Genomic DNA, 25,000 nt, shown 5'->3' with positions numbered 1-25,000 from the left:
TTTGAAATGATTTTGAAATGGATTTGCAAGGCATTTCGGTTCCGTTGAAAAACATTGCCAACGTTTCAAAACACTATGGAAATGCTCTTCAATGCATTTTCAATGCGTTGAAAATGCATTACAACAAAAAAACGCTTCAACGCTATTTTCGTTAAGCCTGCTTTTCCCAAATAGGGTCACAAACGTCCTTTTCCTAAGTATTGCAAATGATTTAAACTTTTCTGATCATTAAGTGATCAAATTTTTATCATAAACTTGGCGTGGCAGTGCGGCTCAGTGATTATGGCATTTGCCTTAAGATGTGATGATCCCGGGGTCAAGACCGGTTCTGACCACCTCTCGGTTGCGCTTTGTAAATAGCCAACTGGCTTGAGATTCTTAAAGTTGTTGTTCTATTCTGTTCGTTTCATTGTCCCTGAAAGCCCCTATGGGGAAGAGGTCAAGTACACTTTGTATGTAGGTAGGCAGGGTTTGAGCTAGGATTTGATCACTGGGGGACAGTTTGTTTCCTTGGCTAGAATTGTGGGGAACATTTTCATTTTTAGGGGGTCAGTCAATTTTTGTGTCAGTTTTCTTACGTTCAAACATAGGAGAAGGCAAGCCAACAAAAACATATTTTATTACCCGTTACTTGTAATTAAAAAAAAAACAAACAAACAAACGCAAAGCTGAGTAAATGGTTTCAAGACTTTTTCCTGTTCACATTTAAACCAAGAGTCAATTACTGTGCTTTATACTTGTACTCCAGATCACTCTTGTCTCAACGTCCCCTTGAGAACTTCAGTTCCTTTCTTAATTATTGGTAGACGCACATGTATCCCTCAAGGGTTCTTCGTCCTTTTGCCTTTGGAGAGTTGAGGTTCTAAAACCTGTACACCCTTCTTCCAATGAAGAGGGGTTTTTTTTTAGATTTCTGACAGAAATAGCAGAACACAGCACAACCACGCGTGATCTCGCAACCAAGCTTTCTGGAGAGATCATGATTTTGTTGGTTTCCTTTGACCCTCATCTGCATTAATACACTGTTCTTTTCCGTGCATTTTTTTCTCTGATTCAATCTAGATTCCATTTGAAGAGAAGAAGCTGTAGAAATACGTTTTCGCTGTGACATTTTAATTCCCAGACGCATCACGCTTGGTTGAGCATCAGACGAACATGCTCAGCAAAGCATGACTGAAAAGTGAATTAAATGTTCCTCCCACGGTTGTGTTTCAGCTTGTAATTTTTGTACTGAACTGTATCTCTTCTCATGTTTTACCCCACCTTTTGAAGGGGACAAACTGTCCCCTTGGCCGTTTTTTTTAAGGGACAATTTCAATGTCAGTGTGGGACTGGCACAATGGCATGGCCTGGCTCAAACCCTATGGTATGTATGTCAACTATGGTAGGTACCACGCTTTAAATTCAAGATCATGTAACAAAGAATCTGTCCATGCAAAGCCTTAAAAGTGATTAGCAGAATTTGAATGCATACAAAGTCAGTGGCCGATATTATTATAATAATACATGTAGCAATGAAGTAATGTGGTGAAAAATCAAAACACTACTTGAATATAACCTTCATCTTACCATTTTATAAGTCGATTTACAGCGCATCATTTGTTCATTTTACAGCACATCATTTGTTATTAAAAAATTATTAGTAACACTTGTGCTACCCAGACCATTTGGAAAAGGAATATTAAAAAATTCCAGTTACATGTATAATAAAATTATTACCTGTTCAGTGACAGAAACAAATGGTGGCAAATTGAATGCCTCAAATGCCAACTCTACAAATCTCTGTCCAACACCATGCATTGGAGTAAAGACATACTTTAATCTTGTTTTGGAATTTTCTTCTCTGAAAGAGGGAAAGAGGATGTACTGTATATTAACTCTCACTTTGCAGGCAGGTTTCTTGGGATTATAATACTGGCAAATTTAGTTAATTTATGTCAAGCAAAACCAAAATAAGGCCTGCTTTAGCTTGGATGCTGAGCATGGCTTTCAGAGGTACTGTACATGTATAGGGATCTTAAATTTGATCCCTGACTTTAAAGGCTGTTTTGCTCTTTCCCCTGATCTTTGCAAAGCTGTGCAGGTAGTGTAGTTTTGTAGCCTGTATATAAAGGCCTCTATCATTCACGCTAAGATCACTGAGACGATATAGGTAAGGTTAAATGTACTTTCAGTGTAATACGTGAGAGCTCAGAACAACAGATAGGTATAAGACTGGGCTGTTGATAGATTAAATATACCACTATTAGGAACATTCAATAAGAAGTATTTGTAGGATTTAAGCTCAAGTTAAAATTGGGAGATTAGAAACGTTCAATAAGAGGTATTTGTAGGATTTCAAGAACTACAAATCGTTTGAGTTTAAGAAGTAGTCCTAGTTGGTGGCGATGATCGCTGTGCAGTAAGTGTATGGATGCGACGATGACCATCAATATTCAGAGCAACAGATCAAGCTACTACTGTCTTGAGATTTTACTCTTCAAGGCCAACAAGAACACTAAGGTTTACTCTAATTATTTTGCCAGTGGATGCCGTTGTGATACTTGCAAGGAGCCCATTTTGTATATGAAAGGTTATCCAGACGAGGGCAATAATATGAAGGCTAGAGAAAACAATGACAAGAAAGGAAAACGAAACCAAAGTTCAAAGCCAGATTCGGAGCCTTCAGTGAGGCAATGCCGTGATAGCTATCTGGAGAAAGAGCTCCGTCCTCATGCAATTCCGAGTTAAGTTTTCCACTTTTAGTCAAGGATGATTTCACATTGACAACTGATCTTAATCTGATTTTCAGTGGTGTGTTCCGTGTCATTAGCATTAGATCAGTTTGAACAAGGGAATAGCTTCTGATCAGTTTTGATTTTCGTTTCAAAAACTGTATGTGACGACATTCGCTTTTTGGTAGTTTCAGTTAAAGATGGTTTCATTTCCGTTTTCATGGTTGTCACATTTTCAGAATAAGTCTTTACAGGTATGTTCTTGATCGCAAATAGCTGATGGTTTGAAGTCAGATATATCTGCTGGTTGAATTCCAGAAGAGGTGGTTTTTGTTTTTTCACGAAGAGTCTGCTGTATCACTGCAAGCATGCAGCGGGTTGATTTGAATCGGTTTTCTGTATGCATTAAACATTATCCAGTGTTGACACTCTTTCCAGGCTTTGCTTTAACCGGCACCGAAGCATACAATTTCCCATTGTTGCCCTCATCCGGATAACTTGACCTTTCACGTACAAAATAGGCTTTTCGCAAGTATATGTATCTCAACAGTATCCAACGGCGAAATGATTACAGCAAACTTTAGTGCTCTAGGTTACCTTGGAGTTTGTTCTTTGAAGCTGTTTCTCTCAAGCTGCCATTTCAAGTATTAAGTTTTGTTGGATCGAGGAGAGTAAAACCACAAGCCATTACTAGTTTGAGCTGTCGCTCTGAATATTGACGGTCATTGTTGCATACGTACACGGCACACCCATGACTACTTCTTAACTGAACTCGAACGAGTTATATTTCTAGTGGAGTCGACTGGTTTCTTTGCCCCCTGGCAATCCCAGAAGTCTTTGCAAATCTAGAGGAAAACAAAGTGGCCTGGGGACTGGCAAATCATTCATTGTATGAGTTTATTCCCCAAGGCCTCGAGATGATGCCTTTTGTTTTGGACTGAATTTTAATATATCGAAATTGGTCTATTGGCAACAAGGATGGAACACAGTGACAGACAAAGTCTTGCAAGAAGGAAACAATCCACAAGAAGGCAAAACCACAGTGCACACAAGTGTCTGAGTGAGAGTCTACAAGGACATCCAGGTCAACTTGAGAAAGGTGGGATCTGTTTGAGGGAGCAACAAGATGGATGTTATAGTCAGGGAGCATATGTCGCTGAACCCAAATGAACATGGCAAATGTTGTCGACAATTTTGTAGTTGCACCAACGGCTTTTATGGGAGGTTAAACCGTGACCCTTCAAATGTTTTGTAACCATCGACAATGGTGGTGAATCGTCCCCAAAAATTCTTATACTTTTAATTGGAGTGAATCTGACATGTAACAGTAACTGAATGGATCATGTGGCCACCCTAATGTGAAATCGAGGCGGGATCATATAATGCCTTGAAACTGTTGTTTATGGCAACAGATTGTCCCAATATCACTCCTACTTTCTGTTGGAGTGTAACTTAGACAGCTCTGTAACATAACAGTAAGAAATCTGATCTTGTGTCCATTACAACATAACCTTCAGCATCATTGCAGCTGTAGAGATCGGTACCTTTAAGTCCCGCTTCGCGATATTGACATCTATTACTGGGATATTGCATTGGTCTTTAATATCTTAGGCTAATACAGCAGGCAGACTAATTTCTTAATTCCGGCAGTGGTCTTTGCTGTGGGTTGCATAATTTTAACCAGATCCTGCGGTTAACACTATCCTTGTGAGCTTCTGGGAATGCTTTTCAACACAATAGCTTCCGAAAGAGAGAAATGATCTTCCACTTATCTGGACAATTGAGCAATTGCTGATGCAATGCTTTACCCCTTTGGCAGTCCATGGATTTCGATGTTGACTGAGCCGAGAATAATCACTGCCGATGTTGGGCATTGCATGTTCTTGAGTGTGCAGTTAGTCCAGCCTTGGATCTACACAAGCGGTTGCACCTAGTGCACTAAATGGAAAGTTCATTTGTTGTAGGTTTACTGTGTCCTCGCTCATGTACCTTGTTGTATTCCTTCAAGTGCTACTCTTCCACTGCTTGCTTAGAACATTGGACTATACAACATCAGACTTTCCTATCCATTGCCGTCCTCTCCCATGCATTGACATCTACCTGACCAACCTTCATGTGCCTCTTCAATACATCGGTAGACCCAAGCTTCTGGTCGCCACGGGAACAAATGAGCCCAACAAATTGACCTGCTCCCAACTGGTTCCTAGACCAGGGAGAAGCAATTGAAGATCTTTTGGCTGAAACGAAAAATGCCCCATGCACATCTGAAAAAGAACAGTGTAAGGAGTCAAGCTGCATTTGAAAACATAAAAGCCAACGTACAAAAGAGATAAGAACAATGAAAGACAACTAATGGAATAAGAAAGCAGAAGAAACTGAAACGTTTGGAGAGTGCAGCAACTCAAAGGGAGTGTATACTCCATACTTAAAACTGTGTATGTCGCCAAAACGAACACTGTTGCCCCGGTTAAGAATGCAGATAGAAGTAAGCTATTTACAGACATGAACGAAATAGCAGACAGATGATAAGAGTATTTTCACCAACTGCTGAATCGACAAAGCAACATAGAAAGGGAGTCAAATGACCACCTAACTGTACAAGAAACAATTATGCATTTGAATGATCCAAACACCACAGACGACCTAAGAGAACCTGTAAAAGCTGCCAACATTGGTAAAGCGCATGGTCAGGATGGTATACCAGCTAAGGTCTTAAAACATGCTGGTGATGGTCTAGTACAATAATTGCTTTCTATGTACAATGGTTAGAAGAAAAATTGCGACTGAAGTAAGCGTTGGAACCATCAGGGTATACTATCTCTTGCTATCGCTATATTTAGGAGCTTTGCTTGAAACAGTTGCAGGGCTCAAAATTAGCACTCGCAAACTCGCGAAATGCGAGTGGTTTTTTGAAGTTGCGAGTGTAGAAAATATCCTCTAACAAACATTTGTGAGTACCAGTATTTCTCCAGTACACTTACGGGGGAAAAAATACGCTGTTGGAGAATTTTGTGGTGAAAAAACTACGAAAACATTGAATATTACAAACAAGGATTCAGGTTTCAGGGCAGTCACTGGTCAGCGGGTTTATGTAGAACCTATGCTCAAATTAGCTGGATGTTCAATCAATCAATCAATCAATCGATCAATCAATCAATCAATCAATCGTTTAATGTATCCAATAGCAGGTATAAACCTGAATTACAGGAAAGGTCAGAGACAGCAAACATATCTAGCATTGGTATTTAACAGTAACAAAGTTATTAAGACGAGCTGTGCGGCCTAAAGTTGGGTAAACAGTTTTGTTCCCTGAACGGAGATTATTATCATGCTCCACGACAGTGGGAGAATAAAGAACTCTGAGAACTTCTTTAGCCTTAATGACAAATGACTTGCACGAATTTATACTACGAACATACAGTGGGACAAGCCCTGCTAAGTCGAGCGCATCTTCGTATGGAAAACCGGGAAAAATTACTCGCATGGCTTGTTTTTGTGACCGGAACTATTGTGACTGCCTAGCGTTACAACCGGATGTCACATTTAGTATTCAGATGATTGACAAGTGAAATAGGAGACAGAGAAGTATTGTGAAATAGGAAGGTTTTTGAGGAGGCAACGCAAACAACACGAGGATCGTGAGACCAGTTATTTTGTATCTTTTGTTTCATTTTCGTTATTAAATTCGGGAATTGTCTGTACATCGTGAGTGCTTTTGTGTGCCGTACAACTTCGGGACATAAGTGGTGCCGGGACCAGGATACGCCGGGAGAAAAGGAGTGAAATTTTCAACACAAGGCCTCCTACAAACATGGGAGACTCAGACAAAGAGAAATCCGACCAAGAGGAGACGAACATTTCAGAACAAGAACAATATATCTAGAAGAAAATCAAGAAAGAGATTGACAAACTTAAGTTCTACTTAGAGGAAGGCGATGAGCTGTTAGAAAGTTGCGATTACGTGCAAGCGAACAGATGAAATTCAAGACCGCCGAAACGACCTTATGTCAACACTTCAAGAACTAAAAATCGACCGCGGAATATTGACGCAGAGAGCCGTGAGACAGTGGAAAAAGGACCTGAAGGCCACATACGCGCAAATGAAAACCAAGCTGAGCAAGGTCTTGGAGGAAAGTGAGCGAAGTAAAAGTCAAAAGGCCGAGGAGGAGAAACTCAGAGCCAAATTCGAGCAGGAGGAGCAATTTAGACGCGAGATTCAGCAACAAGAGAAGGAACTTTGGGAAGAAAAGATGAGAGTGGAATTGGAAATTGCGGAAAAGAAAATCGAAATGGAAAAAGCTGCGAAGGCCGCCCGTGCGAAGCTGCCAGAGCTCAAGATAACCCCTTTCAATGCCACTCCAGTTGACTGGATCAGGTTTCAAAACATGTTTACATCACAAATACACGATAAGCCATTACCCGACGAAGAGAAATACGGATATCTTTTGGAGCTGGTGGCCCCTTAGGTGAGAAGTAGATTAGTAATAGCAGCTTTAAAGCCGGGTGCGCTGGGGTACAAAACCGCATGGGAAAGGTTGAAAACTGAGTTTGGACAGAGTAAAACTGTTATCACTGCACACATGGAAGAGATAATTAACTTGCCAGTGACCAGAGGATCAGATTACAAAAGGGTGCGTGAAATTTATGAGAAGTTGAGCAAGAATTATGACGCGTTACAAACTTTGGGGGAGGGAGAGATGCTCAAAGGTTTTGTACTGTCAACCTTAAATAAGCTCCCCCAAGTGAAGCCCGATCTAGTGAGAACAGACGAGGGGTGGGAAGATTGGAACATGGAAAAGTTGATCGATTCTATGGCTCAAGCGCAACAAGGCCGAAGACAATTATAAAGATCAAACGGAGACAAAGAGAAAGGAACGCCATTACTTTAGCCAGAAAGAGCCCCACTGCCTGTTCTGTGACCAAAAACACTGGGGAGATTCGTGCCCAACATACAACACAATCGCGAAACAGAGGGAATTCTTTACAGCAAAACGGCTATGTTACAATTGCGCCCGCTCAGGACACACTGGGAAAGAATGTCGTAGCAGGGGGTGCTATAAGTGTAAGAGCAAACACCACACCAGCTTATGTGATAGGTCTAAGGGGAGCGACACGCAAGATCCCAATGCCACTCTAAGTGGATACACGCCTTCGGTCGAGGAAAAATCCCTACCCGCCATAGTACCGCTGAAAATCCGGGGGACTACGTTTTGGGCGTATCAAGACACGGGGTCGGGGAGGAACTTTATCTCCAAGGAAGCAGCTAAAAAGTTGAAGCTAAATCCAATACGTCACGAGACGCGCTACATTGTAACGGTCAACGGGACAAAGAAACAGTCCATGCCAGTCTATGACGTGATAATCAACTCAATTGACAGTAAGGCAACAGAGAAAATAGAGATTACTGGAAGCAAACTTGCAGATTTCACAACTATCAAGAGGCCCACGCTGACAAAACTGAAGGAGAAATTTCAACATGTACAGGGAAAGATGTTTTACAGAACTGCAAGCGAAAAGTATCCAATCCATGTAATACTCGGGATGCTACCTACTGCAAGATCAGGACGGAACATGTGTACAAAGGCCAACCGGAGGATCCAATCGTTGAGGGAACCACATTCGGTTGGATTGTTCATGGTGGTAAAGAATACGCAGACAGCAAATGCATGTACGTGAGAGAGACTGACGAGTATGAGAGACTATACTCGCTCGACGTTTTGGGAGTAGAGGACAGAGGGGAAGGCAATCAGCTAGACGTCTACAAGGAATTTCAAGAGAGCATATCGAAGAGAAGTGATGGCAGATACGAGGTGCGCGTGCCATGGATTCCAGCCGCCAAGATCTCAAATACAAATGAGGAGCCCAGCAGGAGATGCCTTCACAATGTCGAGCGAAAACTGAGGAGAAACGAGAAGCTGAAAATTGAGTATGACAACATAGTCCACGAGCAGATCGAACAGGGCATCATCGAGAAAGTACCAGAGCAGCCAACTGGTGAACGTGTATTTTACATGCCCCACAAGCCAGTGGTGAAAGAGAGCACTACTTCAACCAAGGTGAGAATGGTGTTCGACGCTAGCGTGAAGCCCCATCCACTTGCCAACAGTGTGAATGAGTGCATGCACAACGGCCCACCTCTATAACCGCTGTTGTGGAACATCATGATTAGAGCGCGAATGTCAACCGACATACTGCTGGCGGACCTTCAAAAGGCATTCCTACAACTTACAATCAAAGATGAGGACAGAGATGCGTTTTGCTTCTTGTTCAACATAAATGGCAAAGAGGAACATTTGCGTTTCGCAAGAGTGCCCTTTGGAGCAGAAGCTAGTCCCTTCATGTTCGGGGCTACCCTCCAGTATCATTTCAATAAGCAACCACCAGAGTTACAAGATACTGTCCAAGCGCTAAAAGAAAACACTTATGTGGACAATCTCATGAAAACTGGTAACAGCGTGGAGGAACTAAAGGAGTTCAAACAGGAAGCAACTAAGATTCTTGAAGGTGGCAGGTTCCCAGTACACAAGTGGGAGTCCAACATCCCAGAATTAGATGATGAGGACAACCCAAGCAAGTTGCTTGGACTCGCGTGGGACAAGAGGGAGGATGCGCTAGAGATCCAAGCACAGATGCAGGGTGAACGAACACCAACGAAACGATCCATACTCAGTCAACTCTTAAGTATATATGATCCACTCGGCATAATTTCACCGACCATGGTGGAGGGAAAGAGAATTTACAGAGAGTCATGCGATGAAAAGATTGGCTGGAACACTGAAGTGAACTGTGTCAATTCACGAGATTGGTTCAAGTGGAGTAGTCAGCTGAGGAACATCAAAGTGCCCAGGAGTGTAGCCAGAGATATGAACAAGATAAAGGCTGTACGACTCCACATTTCCGCGGATGCCAGCAACATAGCATGTTCAACGGTGGCCATTGCTGTAGTGGAGCACTCAACAGGTTTTGTGAAGGGGTTGCTAACGTGAAAGTCAAGGATTTCAAAACGTAACACATTGATTTCAAGGCTAGAACTGGTGGGCGGCCGCAAACATGGTGAAAAACTTGCTGACAGCGCTGAAGCGGTGGCCTATTACTTCAGTGAACGTGTGGATGGACAGCATGGTTGCACTGTTCTGGATCTGCAACCCTGGAAGCATGGAAAACATTCGTATCCAATCAAGTAAGGAAAATTGCTGAGATCACCCAAGAGACGGGAATCGAGTGGAGATATTGCCCAACTGACAGGTACCTGGCAGATTTAGGAAGCCGTGGCGCCTCACTAGAGAAGATGCAGAGAGGACAGTGGTTTGAGGGGCTGGAATGGTTGCTAAAGGAGGAGGAGTGGCCAAAACAACCGCAATTAGAAAAAACTAAAGCATTAGCGAGGAACACAGGCCAGAAAGGGAAGAAACGCTTTCTTCAGCCAAGAAGGAGCCTGATGAGTGGGACGCACTGCTTGCTAGAAGCAAACTCTGGAGAACCTTCTGAGTGACTGCATGGGCACTATGGTTCAAACATAGCTCACTCACCAAGAAACACAAAACGAAGAAGAGAACGGGGCCGTTAACGACCAAGGAGTTGAGTTACGCAAGAGACCAATGGATAAGGAAGGAGCAGGCAGGAGTGGAACCAGATATCGAGAGCCCCAGCTGGAAGTTAGTAACAGAAGGAGACACTGGTATTTTCCAATGCAAGGGGAGGATCCCTGGTTACCAGCCGACGTACGTTGAGGGGGGAGTATTTGCAGACAAGCTCATACGTCATATCCACGAAGACATAAAGCACCTAGGAGTCGCAAGCACCATGGCCCCAGTGAGAGAGGAGTGGTGGATACCTCAATTGAGATCAAATGTGAAGAAGATAATCAATAACTGCTACTTGTGCAAGGTGTTTAGCACACGACCATACGGGCCAACAGAAACAGCCTCACTACCACCATTCCGGACAGAATGTGGAAGACCATTTGAGACCACAGGGATCGACTTCGCAGGACCCCTCAGTTACAAGATTTCCAACAAAGAGCAGGGCAAGTGTCACATCTTGATATTCACATGTGCAACATCACGAGCAGTGCACTTAGAGATGACTAAGTCACAAACAGCAGAGGAATTCCAGAGAAAGCTCAACGGTTTCATCACATGCCGTACCAGACCAAAACGCATCGTGTCGGACAACGCATCCGTCTTCAAAACCACAGCCACCTGGATCAGGAAGATACACAAGAGTGAAGCGCTGCAAGACTTTTTAGCGCAACAGCAGATAATGTGGCAGTTCAACTTATCAAGATCACCGTGGTGGGGAGGACTATACAAAAGGCTAATCAAAGAGGTGAAGAGAACTTTGTACAATACAATGGGGAGAACAAACCTAGAGTACGCGCAAGTTGAAGCCGTAGTGATGGATATTGAGCGACACCTCAACAACCGTCCCCTGACATATATGGAAAGCGAAGCAGGAGGGGAACAAGTGCTGACGCCCAACGCAATCATGTGGGGACAAGAGGCGTATACCATAGAAGACATAGAGTTGGACGGAGATGAAGTCACCAAGTTACATGCGCAATTGAATGAGAAAAGGCAACATGTGTGGCAGAGGTGGAAGAAGGAGTATGTCCATGGCCTCATGGAAAGTCACCGAATCAAGAGAGGTGAGTGTGATTACCCAGAAATCGGAGAGATCGTACTGGTGATCAGAAGAACAGAGGAGAATGGAAGAAAGGTCGTGTCCTTAGACACATCAGAGGCAGAGACAGAGTCGTAAGAGGAGTTGGTTTACTTCACAAGGGGAATCAAATCCAGCGGCCACTCCAGTTGATATGCCCCCTTGAAATACGAAGCCGACATGAAGGGAACAAGGAGGAGTTAGCAGAGACGAGAGTACAGGGCAGAACCATTGAGAGAAGAAGGGCAGCAGTAGATGCAGGAGCTAAAATCAGATTGATTGCTGCGGATGATTGAACTTTGATTAGTCTCATGGCTGCTCTTCTTAGGTAGGTGATTACAATATTTGTCGTGTCATTCTTAAATAGTGCATTTGTTACGACTCCAAAATCATCATTTTTATTTTCCAAATGAAAGCTGTTTTGACCAGTGAGTCTATTTGGGATAATCAACACTTTGAAAGCTGTTTGCACACTCATCTGATACGTCAAATCTGATAAGTTTTATTTAATTTCTATCAGTTTGTCACTGGAAGTAGAAATGTTAAAAAGGAATCTGCCAAGTTCCAAAAGCAGTCTATTACACAAGTCAGCAGTGGATGCCAAGTTTGCAGCGGACAAGAAACAGCGAAAGAAACAATCCCCTATTGAGAGAGGACTGCAGAAAATGGATGAGAAAACCCTGCAAAAAATGGACAAACTGTTTCAAACAGCTTTCTATCTTGCTTGGAAAGAAAGGCCATTTACTGATTTTCCCGATTTGTTAGACCTGCAAACACTTAATGGGGTTGGTCTTTGGGGTACTTATCACAATGATGAAGCTGCCAAAGAATTTATTTCTCATATAGCAGGAGTCTATCAGGACGATTTACAGAATCATTTGCATAAATCAGACTACTTTGGTGTCTACTGTGACAGGTCCATGGACAGGTCAGAAATTGGAAAGGAGCTGGTAATGGTAAGTACCTTAAACTGGTTGAACCTGCAAACACTAAGTCCGATGGTATTTTGGCAGCTATCAACGGAGCATTTGCTGACTTTGGTTTCTTGGCAAGGCGAAAATGATTGGTTTTTGGTTCGGATGGCGCAAGTGTGATGAGAGCAAGAAAGAGGCGTGATTGAAATATTGAAGGTGGAAGGTCAGGCCAACTGGATATTAAGTGTTTGGTGTCTTGCACACAAACTTGAACTTGCAGTTAAAGATTGTTTCAAAGGAACATTCATGGACAATGTTACTGAAACGCTCACTCATATTTACTATTTTTACAAGGGTTCTGCAAAACGAAACAAAGAAGTTGCAGAGGTTGCAGAGATCATGGAAGAGCAGTTTTATAAGCCTGAAAAAGCAAACGGGACTTGGTTGGTGGATCACAAGTTACAATCTGCAACCAAGTTAATAGCTAACTGGAAGCTCATTTTCATCCACCTTCAGAGCTACATTGAAGATAAGTCAAACAAAGCTGAAGACAGGGCCAAAGGCAAAGGAATTCTAAAGAAACTCATGGAATATAAGCTGATCTGGTTCCTTCATGTCATTGTCGGCCGTGTGTGTCATCGATGTTGAGGGCCTCTTAAAAAAAGCGGTTATTTTAGGCATATCTTCAAACAAAAGCTGAAAACCTCACAAAGATTAAGGTCACGAAATCAATCTCTGTGCTCACCCACGTAGAACAGGAACACGCAGCTAGGTTCTACATAAAACTACTGATCATTGACTGCCCTGAAACCTGAATCCTTTCTCGTAATATTCAATGTTTTCGTAGTTTTTTCACCACAAAATTCTCCAACAGCGTATTTGTTTCCCCCCATAATTCTACTGGAGAAATACTGGTACTCACAAATGTTTGCTAGAGGATATTTTCTTGACTCGCAACTTCAAAAAACCACTCGCATTTCGCGAGTTTGCGAGTGCTAATTTTGAGCCTTGCAACTGTTTCAAGCAAAGCTCCTAAATATAGCGATATCATGAGATAGACAACACTTACTTCAGTCGCCATTTTTCTTCTAACCATTGTACATAGAAAGCAATTATTGTACTAGACCATCACCAGCATGTTTTAAGACCTTAGCTGGTATACCATCCTGACCAGACGCTTTACCAATGTTGGCAGCTTTTACAGGTTCTCTTAGGTCGTCTGTGGTGTTTGGATCATTCAAATGCATAATTGTTTCTTGAACAGTTAGGTGGTCACTTGACTCCTTTTCTATGTTGCTTTGTCGATTCAGCAGTTGGTGAAAATGCTCTTACCATCTATCTGCTATTTCTTTTATGTCTGTAAATAGCTGATTTCCATCTGCATTCTTAACCGGGGCAACAGTGTTCGTTTTGGGGCCATACACAGTTTTAAGTATGGAGTATACAGTCCCTGTGAGTTGTTGCACTCTCCAAACGTTTCAATTTCTTCTGCTTTCTTATTCCACTAGTTGTCTTTCATTATTCTTATCTCTTTTTGTACGTTGGCTTTTATGTTTTCAAATGCAGCTAGACTCCTTACACTGTTCTTTTTCAGATGTGCATGGGGGATTTTTCGTTTCAGCCAAAAGATCTTCAATTGCTTCTCCCTGGTCTAGGAACCAGTGGGGAGCAGGTCAATTTGTTGGGCTCATTTGTTCCCATGAAGGACTCGATGAATGAAATGAATGTATATTTGAAGTGTGGGTTATAGGCGCAAGAGAGAAGTGCAAAGCGTCCTGTTATATCAGCTCCACTCTATGCATGGAATTCAGGAAGCACTGTGGTTTTGCAAGTCGAAGAGCACGAACAATAGGGTTGAGACGTACCTTTCTACAATGCTTCTTCTTCCTAGTCATTGTGTTCTGACAGTCTTAGAGTATGCATCTCCGGTCTGGGGTGGTATTCCCAAATACCTAACTGACGATCTGCAGGGTGTGCAGAATCGCAGCCTTTCAATTTATTGGCATTCTGAAGGCTAGCGTCTAGGTGCAAACTAGAAAGTGATAAGAACCATCCCACTTCAATGCCCATGATCAACAGCCATGGTACTCAAGTGATGAATCGCATTAAGGTACCACATTCTAGGACTGATACGCAAATGGTCACGTGATCCCTTCTATTACTGTTACAATGTACGTGTCAGACACACCCCAATGTAAAGAATGAGAATTTTTGTCGAAGATTCGCCACCACTGACTATGGTTACAAGGCAGTTGAGGGTCAAGCCTCGTTTTCACGTAGGACTCTGAGGGTCACACTTTTAACCCCCCATAAAAGCCGTCGGTGCAAGTTACAAAATTGCCAGCAACATTTGGCATGCTCCTTTGGGCCCTTTTGCTTTCTTCAAAAAATTCCTATGGAATTACAGATGCTCCCAAACTATTAGTGAGCCTCATTGATAAGTTTGAATTGTTTCTGAAAGTTAGCTGTTAGGAATTACGGAAGTTATTTGAAACACTACAGGAACAACCCACGAACTAAGAGTCACTTATCCAGATGCTAGAAAACAGTTTTGTGGCGCACTGAAACAACAATTTGGACTTGTACAAGTTTTCCAACATTGACTGACCTCTCAACCACAAGTAACAATGCAGAAGCTGGTCTCCCAAGAAACCAGGCCTAAGATACGTACATATATGTGCTATGATGATATCTAATCAGATAACAGACACCCTTACAGTTACTGTAATGGTTTCTTTCAGTCCCTATAAAAAGTGCAAAAAGCAACAACAAGAAAATTAATATTAGTACCCTAATAATATTTAATGTCCTCACTAACAACCTGTAGAAGGAATACTGTTTGATGTCTTCAAAGTACAGAGAACATATTCTCTCAAAAGGATCTTTCACCAGCGGGTCAGAAACATCCAGTATCCAGGAGTTTGGCCATGGAATTTTGTTCTCCTTTATGCACTGTGAAATCCCCTTGTCATGAGGTGACTTGATCTGTATGCAAACAACAATATACAAATTTATTTAAGTTAGCAGTACATGACATATATAAATAATACAACATAGAGCTCTTTCCAGTAACCAACTGGCTCATAAAGAAAACAATAAAAGCAGAGCTCTGTGCACCAAAGGCACAGAGCACCATAGTTAAGAAAATATGGTAACCCATCAATGCAAGAATTTTGGTTTTAGCTATGCCTTCAGTGACCGTCCATGTGTATGTCCGCCCCTTCATGTATGCCAATGTGACCAGTATCACATGTTCAAGTTTAGAGTACTTGTGCCCAACATGGTTGCCATATCCTCCAGCTAGTTTACAGCAAGCATACCTCTGATATTGGACATCCATGTCAATTGACACCTGTCAAAACAAGGTATCCACTGACCAGTATCACATGACCATATCACCAGCTCAAGTTAGCTGATCGAGGTAAGCTGCTTTTTAAAAGTTGACTGCTGACCTTATACTCGTTTTCGACTGGATTGCAGGCTCAAACCAGGTTAACGTTTTGTGACAGAAACAAGGCTTCTTGCACGATTTCTGTGGCTCAACGCATCTACACAGCCATACCATGTCAACCAAAACCATGAACCATGTGTTCAGGTGGAAAACGGTTTGAAAAATATTTTCTTCCTGTACTTTTGACTGGTCTCAATCCAGGTTTGACATGTATAGCTGTGGTCAGGACCACCCTGGTGGCTATGCAGTTCTTCAAGTCAAGCATTGGAGGAATATAAACTGAAAGCTGAGTATTTATTTTTAATTTGTTTACAGCTGCTTTTTGCTCTGTATTGCATTTTTTGCCATATCTTTATAAGATTTATAATTGTGAATCTGATAAGGTTGCATGATGCCTGGACAACCTATGACAGAAGAGCAAAAACAAAAGAAGATAGAGAGAGAACAAAAACGACAAAACAGTATACCAGAAGTTACCCCACAAATTCTTTCTTGGACACTAAACCGTTTGTTATTTTTGCGGATGAGTTATTTCAAGTGGATGAGTATCTTTATAAAGTGGAATAAACTACATCAATAACACTCTTTTTTACCTTAAACTGACAAAGTTTCCTAATAATCTCTCACATCACGAGCTTGTATGTCTATGAATTATTAATTTTAGCATGATTCCTATTTGCTAGCTTTTGACAGTTGACTCTGAAATGGGCTTTTTTCCTTTTCCATTCGCTCTCTGAGCATTAGGGGTGGTTGTTTCCGGAATCAATGGGTTAATGTTTCTTGTTTTTATTTCTTGGCTGATTGCATGTTACATGACACTAAAAGTGTTGCCATTTGTGTACAGGCTTTGAGGTGTTGACTTCAGCAGTGTCAATTTTCATAGATGGAGCAGCCTTCTTCCCAATTTTTTGCTACTTAAATCCAGAGGGTGCACATGCACAAAGGCAACATGAATTATGGAGTGTAGCACTAGAATCCATCCCCAGTAATGTTCAATACAATGTAAGGTCTTATGAATGGGTCCATAAAAGGGCCTTCATATTCTGCTGAGTTGGATTTAACAGACACTAAATGTTATCACCACAGCTGAAGCGGACGTGGCCACTACTGGTGAAGATGACCTGTCAAAAGATCCTACGTGACATCAACAGTACACTGGATGATATTCGAACCAACATGTCCAACAATTTGTTTAAGAACAAATTGCATTGTCACAGACTCATGGAAATAGAGAGTTGGATTACACCAAAGGAGGAGCTAGCAGAGATTAGGAAAGAATATGTTTAGCAGCAAATTAAAGGAACTTGAGAATGTAACTTTCAAACTGGAAACTGAGATCAATGAATTCTATGAACATCAAAATAATTTAAATAAAGTACAATCTTATGGTCCTTATTTAACGAGCGTGACTGCAGAAACAGCAATCTGGAAATGAAAGTATCAATAAATACCTGTGCTCCATTGTCTAAGTAAACCTGAAAATCAATCATAAAAGAAAATAAATACCTCTTACTAACTGAGTTCGAGGTGAGTATATACCTCTTACTAACCTCGTTTTCTCGGTCCGTACTGTAAGTTACGGACCAAGTTTTTTCCCGTTGATTTATCGCGCTTGGGCCATAAATCAACGGGAAAAAACAAGGATCCGTAACTTACAGTACGGACCGAGAAAACGAGGTTAGTAAGATATTTATTATATTTCTGAGGTTAACCGGCGCGTGGGCAAGGAAACTAGTCAAAGTGAAGCGGAAGGTTCAACTGCCACAAAGAATGCCGTGCCAAAATCCCAAAAACTAAATCTTCTTGGCCATTAAGTTTGAAATAGTTGCTTGCAAGATTCAAACAGTTTTCAGTACAAGTTTATGCAACAGAAATGACATGAAAAACTCCCTACATGATGTTTTGTCGAAATTTTAAATTTAGCGGGCTGTACAGCAGGCCATACTGTAGAATACGGCCCGCTAATTTAGCCAATTACAGCGCACGTACTATCTGAGAGATATAATAATGTAAAATTACAGACCAAGCTTTTTCCCATTCATCAACGGAAAAAAAAAGGATCTGTTAGTTTACAGTTTGGACTGAGAAAACGTGGTTAGTAAGGTGTTCATTATGTCTCTGTGGCAATCAACTGCAGGGGAAAGGAAACTCGTTGAAGCCAAGCAGAAGGTTCAACTGCCAAATCTTCTTGGCTGTTTGAAATGGTTGCTTGCAAGATTCAAACAGTTTTACAAGTTTATGTTAGTAACAGAAACAAAATGAAAAACTTGCTAAAGAACGACTTTTATTTCAAATTTAGTGGGCGGTACAGTGCCCAGTGTAGAATACAGCCTGTTAATTTAACTAATCACAGTGCACATACTATCCGAGAGATACAATAATATTGCTTCCTCAGTAAGTTAGGATAGCCGCATGTGTACCCTTATAGGAGATAGGCAGGTATAAAACCAACACAGGAGAGACAGTGTTATACAGTGGTAGAGACGATGACCAACACCACCAGGGAGTCGCCGTCACCCTGAGGAAACGAATGGGGAAGTGCCTGATGGAATAGAAGCCGATCAACAGCAGGCTGGTGAGGATCAGAATGAAGGGGAAGCACATCAACATCACCATCAACCAATGCTATGCACTGACCAACGACAGTGAAGAAGAGAGCAAGGATGCATTTTACGATCAGTTGCAAGCCGACCGACAAATCACCATAGAGCTATGGAAAAGGAAGGTTGTGGTAGCATGAACAACAATGGAGAGAGGCCACCTGAATTCTGCACGACATACAATCTGGTCATCCTCCCACACCAAGAAATTCACAAGCTCACCTGGTGTTCCCCTAATTGAAGAGACAATAACCAGATTGACCACCTGATTATCAACGGGACATTGAGAGGATCACTGCAGGGTGTCAGAGTCAGAAGAGGAGCTGATGTCGGCAGTGACCACCCTCCTGCCATGCCAACCCTGAAATTGAAGCTGACAAGAAATGGACCTGGCAAGGCAAGACAGCAGTTTGATGTAAAAACTGAAAAACAAGTTTCAAGCACTGGCAGATGCTGAAAGACATTCACTGCCTGGCACATGCGACATCAACACCATGTGGGAGCAGATCAAAATAGCCTATACAAAGACCAGCGAAGCCTGCCTGGGATGCCGACAGAAGAAGAGGAAGAAGTGGATCACAGCAGATACCTGGCAAGCCATAGAGAGCAGGAGAGCCCTGAAGAAGAAAGTCATGGACATCATCAAGACCAAGACCAAGCTGAGACTGTACCAGAGCTGCCTACTTTCCACTCCACTGTACAGCTCAGAATGCTGGAGGATGACTGAAAGGGACTTCAACAAACTGTCCACCTTCCACCAAGAACCTTAGAAGAATCCTCCAAATATTCTGGCCCGAGACCATCTCCAACCAACATCTTCTCGCTCGCTGTAACCAAGACAGCATGGACACCATCATCATGCAAAGGCAATGGAGATGGATCAGAAATGTGGTGAGAAGAGAGCAAGGCGACACCTCCCACACAACCCTCCACTGGACACCAGAGGGGAATACCTGGCATTGAACTGTAGAAGGCAAACTCAAGACCCTCCATCACACCTGGGGATCATTCAAAAGCTGGCCCAGAACAGACAGGAGTGGCGTACCTTTGTTGCTGCCCTACATGCCAGTCGGCATAACGGGCAAGAGTGAGTGAGTGGGTGAGTGAGAATGTACTTTAGACCAGCAAGCATGCAACAAATACCAAAAAGAGGACTGGTGGAGCAATTTTACAATACCCCCTCACTTTTTTGAAGCAGTGATCGGTTGGACCCACACTCCCAAAGTTGAGGACAAGTGAACGATATGGAAGTATGGAACTAGTGCTCCTGCACTCCAGGACTATTGAGCGAAATGGGAGTAAAGAACTAGTGCTCCCACAGCACTGCACTCCCACAATCAAGGAGTATTGAACGATATAGGGGTATACAACAAGTGCTCCTGCAGTGGAGAACTATTAAGAGCTATGGCTGTATTTAACTGTTACTCCCGCAGTCCCACACACCCATGGACGAAATATGTAACTATGCCCACCCCACCCCCTCGCCCTGCCATTGTTGAATTCAGCTTGTTTGCTTCAAGAACGAAGAATACACGTTCGTTTTTTGTTTTTGTTACTGTAATCTTCAATAAGAGAATGAGCATATATGAAATAATATGGTAGTACAGTGTGAAAATTTTAGTCTCCTAAAAGGACTCTTACGATTGAGAATGAGACATTTAACTACAATTTCAGAGCTGTACATTAAATATCATACCACTGACTAGTAAGTAGGAAGAAATTGTTAAAACATGAACATTTGCGGAGAAAAAAATCATTTGTAAGGTTATAAACTAAAAACACAGTTCTGTCAACGAATTAAGTAGCAGTTGTCCAAAAAGGGAATTGACAAAGTACTCGAAGAGTAAAAGCAGTAATACACAAGTAGTTACTTTGAGATTAGATACAATTGTTGCTTTGTAAATAACGTGCACATTGGAGCAGAAATGTCACTGAGCATCGGCTTGGAAATGGCATTGTCAAAATCCGGATTTGTTACATTTGTATTTTCGGGCCAGGGTTCGGGTTTGCTTTTGACAAAAACCTTGCATTCTACGTGAACCCTAGGGATTCTGTCTGCCTGATATCTGCCTGAAGCCATCTTTTTGAAGAGATTCTGTGACTTAGTAATACTCGGGTTCTGCTATGCATTTGGCTGATTTTTTTGCGTGCTTGAAGGAGCATAAGCTTATCACTGGTCCAGGAGAAAGCAGCACTTGCTCTTTAATATTGTCTTGGGGGGGTTATTGTCTTAGGTTGTTCAATACTTTTATCACAGAGAGTATTTGTGATATCTTTCAGGAACTATAGAAATAATTAAACAAGGAAAGAATGATAGCTATTGAAATGTAACCGAACCGTACAAATGAAAGCTAAAAAGAATGCTTATGCCTAATCACTGAAATGAGCACTCAGGCTTTTCACACGATCTTGTGAATCTATTGTTCAGTCCTAAACCACCAATAGAGTGGTCTAAATTTAGTCAGAATCCATCTCTTGAAGCCTAATGAGAAAAAACTCTCTCTTTAGACAAAAGAGCTGGTACAATCCGCACAAATCAACTTACTTGACAGAGAATGCCCTCCTGGCTTTCTAGGTGCTTTACAAAATCAGCTGCTCATTCAAGTGTAGCTTTTGATATTTCTGTGAGAATTGGGGAGGCTAGAACACCGGAGAGTCTGAGAACACACTGGGAATGTGAAAGGAGCGGTCCCTTAGCTCAGGCATGGCTACGAAATAAACTAAAGATGGCGGATGAAGAAAACCAGATCAATGTCCTGTTTATGTTTGGACTTCAAAATGTTGCTACTAAACTTCAAAGAGGCCCACCTTACCCCAGTTATTGGAAAGATTTTCACAGCTCTTTCTTTGGTCAGGAGTGTAAAGCTCTGCAAAATTACGGTAAAGACTGGGAGGAATAGGTAAATTTGCAAATGGAATTTACCTTGAGCCATCGCTTGAAATTGAAGGCGGTTGTACTGGCAAAATCCAAAGAGCAAAGATGCGTACCTCATGGTGGTTCCACAAAGAAACAGAGTGTATTAAGCACAAGCAGATGTAGGGTTTAGTCCGGGAGCATATGTCATTAAAAAAAGTCCCGTGGGAATTTTGTGAAGCAAGCAAGCCACTAGTCTAAATATCTTAATTGGACCCTAAATAATGCAAAAATATTTGGTGGCACTTTTGTAACTTGCACCGAGGTGAATTATAAGGGGTTTTAAAAACAGCTTAAATTTGTCACTACGGAAACGAGGCTACGAAAGTTAAGTCCTTTTATCTTTCAACCATGTGAATGAAATCACACCAAACTCACTATGATGATATTTATTGATGTATTAGACACTTCTTCGTGTTCTCTTTGTGGTATGAGGAGTCACGTGACGAGTAACCATAGAAACGTTTCTTTCTGTATTCCTTATCATAATTAAGAATGCAAATATTTCCTAGAATGATAGCTGAAGATTTCCTAATGCCAAAATATAAATTGCTTTGTTTGCTAACAATAGTTTCTCAACTACATAGTTGGTATTTATCACTTGAAAGCATTGCCAGGGAGAGCCTGGGAAAATCATGCAGTATGTGTGGTCAGCAGTAACTTTCACTAAAATAAAGGTCCGCCATCTTTACTTACAGACTATGTAGTTCAATCATAATGTAGCGTCTTTAATGGCTAAACAAAACGTTGATATCAATTTTAAACTTTGTTTAGTTTGTCAATGTGTTAAGGATGAAGATTTAGGGGAAAATCCTACTTCTTATGACAAATTAGTGGCTGCTGTTAAAGAAAGAGCGTCTTATGGTGAGTCAAGATTTTCGGAGATTTGGTCTTCTCTGAAAGTGTTTTCAGTTAAGGAGCTTGAGGTTAAACAAGGGACATGGCACAGAAAGAGCCAGCAAGATGCTACACACTCTGGAATGCTAAAGAGGGCAAAAGAAAGATATGAGAGAGTACTGTCTGCACCAAATGAGTCAAGACGAAAGACCAGAAATTTGCAAGAAGCAGAACCTATCAGCCAACTCACTCGATCAAAGACAACCCCTTACAACAAAGCAGTGTGTTTCTTCTGTAATGGTGAAGGTTGTAATCGGGAAAAGCTGAGGGAAGTGAGAACCATGAATGCGGGAGCGTCACTACGTGAAGCTATTGAGCTGAGTAGAAATGACAAGCTCCATGTCAAATTCTCAACTGCAATCAATGCAAGCGATGCTCATGCAATTGATATAAAGTATCACAAAAATTGCTGCACTAAAAATGTCTCAAATGTACTCCGCAAGCCTCTGGCATCACGTTCATCGAGTTCCGTTTTGGCAGGTGAGATAGCAGCTAAAATTGAGTTTTTAACAACAACGGAAATCATGTTAAGGAATGGAATTGTTCTTCATATGTCAGAACTGGACACCGCATTTAACAGTATTGCAAAAGAAAACGGTGTAGCAGATAAGACGTGTAGCCGTAAAGTAATAAAGCAGCTGTTACAGGACGAAATTCCTGGTATCGAGTTTCACAAGCCAAAGGGAGTCAATGAATCAGAGATGGTAATCATTAAAGAAACAAGAGATTTTGCCGTACAGCTTACCGAGGAAACCAGAGATATCGGAGATGATATTAAGACCTCATACGATGCTGCACTACTTTTGAGGAAGGCTATCAATAACTGCAGAAAGTGGATGTTTGATGGGTCTTTGGAAAGTCTTTCAAAAGACAATTTTCCAGAAGAGTTGTATTGCTTTTTTAGATGGGTAATTAATGGTCCAAATACAACACTCAGTGCAGAGGAGAAATGCCAAGAGGTCCACAAACGTGTTATGAGCTTAGTCCAGAGTACTGTTTCAATGTGCTTGACCAAACGCCAAATCGGGAATAAAAAATGCGATGTGATCAAGAAAAGCCGTGAAATGCCGCAGCAGCTGGCAGTGGGTCTCGCAATCCGCCAATCAATACGAAGTAAAGGGTTAGTTAACATGCTGCATGGTTTCGGAATGTCGGTAGAATACAACAGACTTCTTAGAGTCGAGTCTCAGATAGAAGCCAGTGTGCTGAAACGCATGGAACAAAACAATGGACTGTTTTTACCAGCAAACATCGTGGAAGGCAGACACGTTTCCTTTGCCATTGATAATGTTGACTTTGCCGAAGATACCTATGACGGGCGACGCACATTGCACGGCACAGCTATGGCGATCTACCAAAAGTGTGACAAAGATGACGAGAATCCTGAATTAAGGTAATGGGTCGTTAATGTGAGTGCAAACACTTTTCATGATAAAATCAAGATTTCATTTTGGGAACAAGTTTACTGCCGTTCAAAGAACTACGGCATGAGAAATTGTGATACTACGACAGTACATGGGCATGGTGTTGAAAATGCTAATGTTTATCAGAGCAGTCCGTACTGCTAACTGGGAACTTCACCTCGAAGCTCTCGAGATATTTACCAAGTATTTCTTTGCCCATGACCGTTTGAATTATGCGCGAATGGTTCCCCTCTACCTAGCCGAGATGAAAGCACTGTCAAACACAGACCCTGAGATGTACGCAGAATTCAAGGATGGGAACTGGGTAGTGAATAAAAATCCTTGCGTACCGTTCTGACAATGCGATTGGTCCTGACAATGCCTTGGAACACTTAAACCGGTCTACGAAAGTAACTGGAGGCTTGGTTGGCATAACCCTTAACCCAAGTGCACGTGCGAAGTTTTTCCTCATTGCACCAGAGTTGGCAAGATTAGCAAATCAAGCCAAAGACATGGCAGGTGTAACACATGAGACTCGTGGAAAGCACCATAATCTTACAGCTGCTGTGGTATCCCGAGAGGAGAAAAACATCACCAAGCTGTCAAACATAATTAGAGCCTTCACCAATCCCTTCAGTCAAGAAGGTCCTGACTTGCAGGCACGTAGCGTGGTCATTTTTTCAAGTACGCACGAGTACATATGATCTAGAAACCTAAGTAAACTAAGCGAAAAATACTGCGTTCTTTATTTCTTGTTCGAAATAGTTGTGTGAATACAAGCAAAGAACAAAGCGTCTTGCCCTTTGCAACTTCGCCGTTTTGTTGCACGCTGACCAAACAACACTGCATTGTTTAGTGTAAAAAAGTACAATGCAAAACTAAGTGAGGACATGGTATAGCTTTTGTTTTAGTTTTTAGAATTTAATCAAAGTGGTGTTTTCATAAGGAAATCTTGGTTGCGTACAAGTAAAAGTTAAAAATAGAAACAATTAGTATAAAATTTCAAAATTTTCTGGTCACTTCAAGTACGCACGTGCGTATTTGCGTATAGGACGCTACGCGCCTGACTTGTTTAACCTGGTGACGAAGGTAGTACTGCCGGAGGAAGTCAAAGATGATCTGTGTAACCAAAGTGCTATAGGGTTGAAGCTCTTCACGGTATTTATAAAGGAAAGGATCCAGACTGGCAAAGAAAATCTATGGTCACCGATGAAAAAACAGAAGCTACTCACATGGAAAACCACAGGAAAGAAGACCAAGGTGTCTGTTGACAACAAAGTGGTGGAGTTACAAGAAGATAGATGTCTCTTTGCACTCATGATGATAGTATGCAAGTCGCGTCCCGAGATCAACATAGCTGAGGCAGTTGGAGTGTATGAGTTTTCTCTAGTGCCACGATCCCTTTTTGCGTCGGATGGCTCAATGCTGCATTGCCCTACGAAGAGT

The 25,000-nt window shown here is 41.8% G+C and overlaps 1 protein-coding gene across 1 annotated transcript in view; it reads right to left on the bottom strand.

The window, feature by feature from the left end:
• Positions 1-25,000, bottom strand: part of LOC138015682 (phosphopentomutase-like) — a 136,689-nt gene that overhangs the window by 71,098 nt on the left and 40,591 nt on the right. Inside the window, exons 7-9 of the mRNA XM_068862795.1 lie at positions 17,192-17,215; positions 15,111-15,274; positions 1,720-1,843 (exon numbers count right to left, since the gene is read on the bottom strand). Coding sequence (XP_068718896.1) covers positions 1,720-1,843; positions 15,111-15,274; positions 17,192-17,215 — 312 coding nt within the window. The remainder of the gene's footprint in view (positions 1-1,719; positions 1,844-15,110; positions 15,275-17,191; positions 17,216-25,000) is intronic.

This window comes from Montipora capricornis, chromosome 9, assembly GCF_036669925.1.
Source record: "Montipora capricornis isolate CH-2021 chromosome 9, ASM3666992v2, whole genome shotgun sequence".
In the NCBI taxonomy this organism is placed as follows: domain Eukaryota; kingdom Metazoa; phylum Cnidaria; class Anthozoa; order Scleractinia; family Acroporidae; genus Montipora; species Montipora capricornis.
This window is presented reverse-complemented; position numbering and strand designations above follow the sequence as displayed.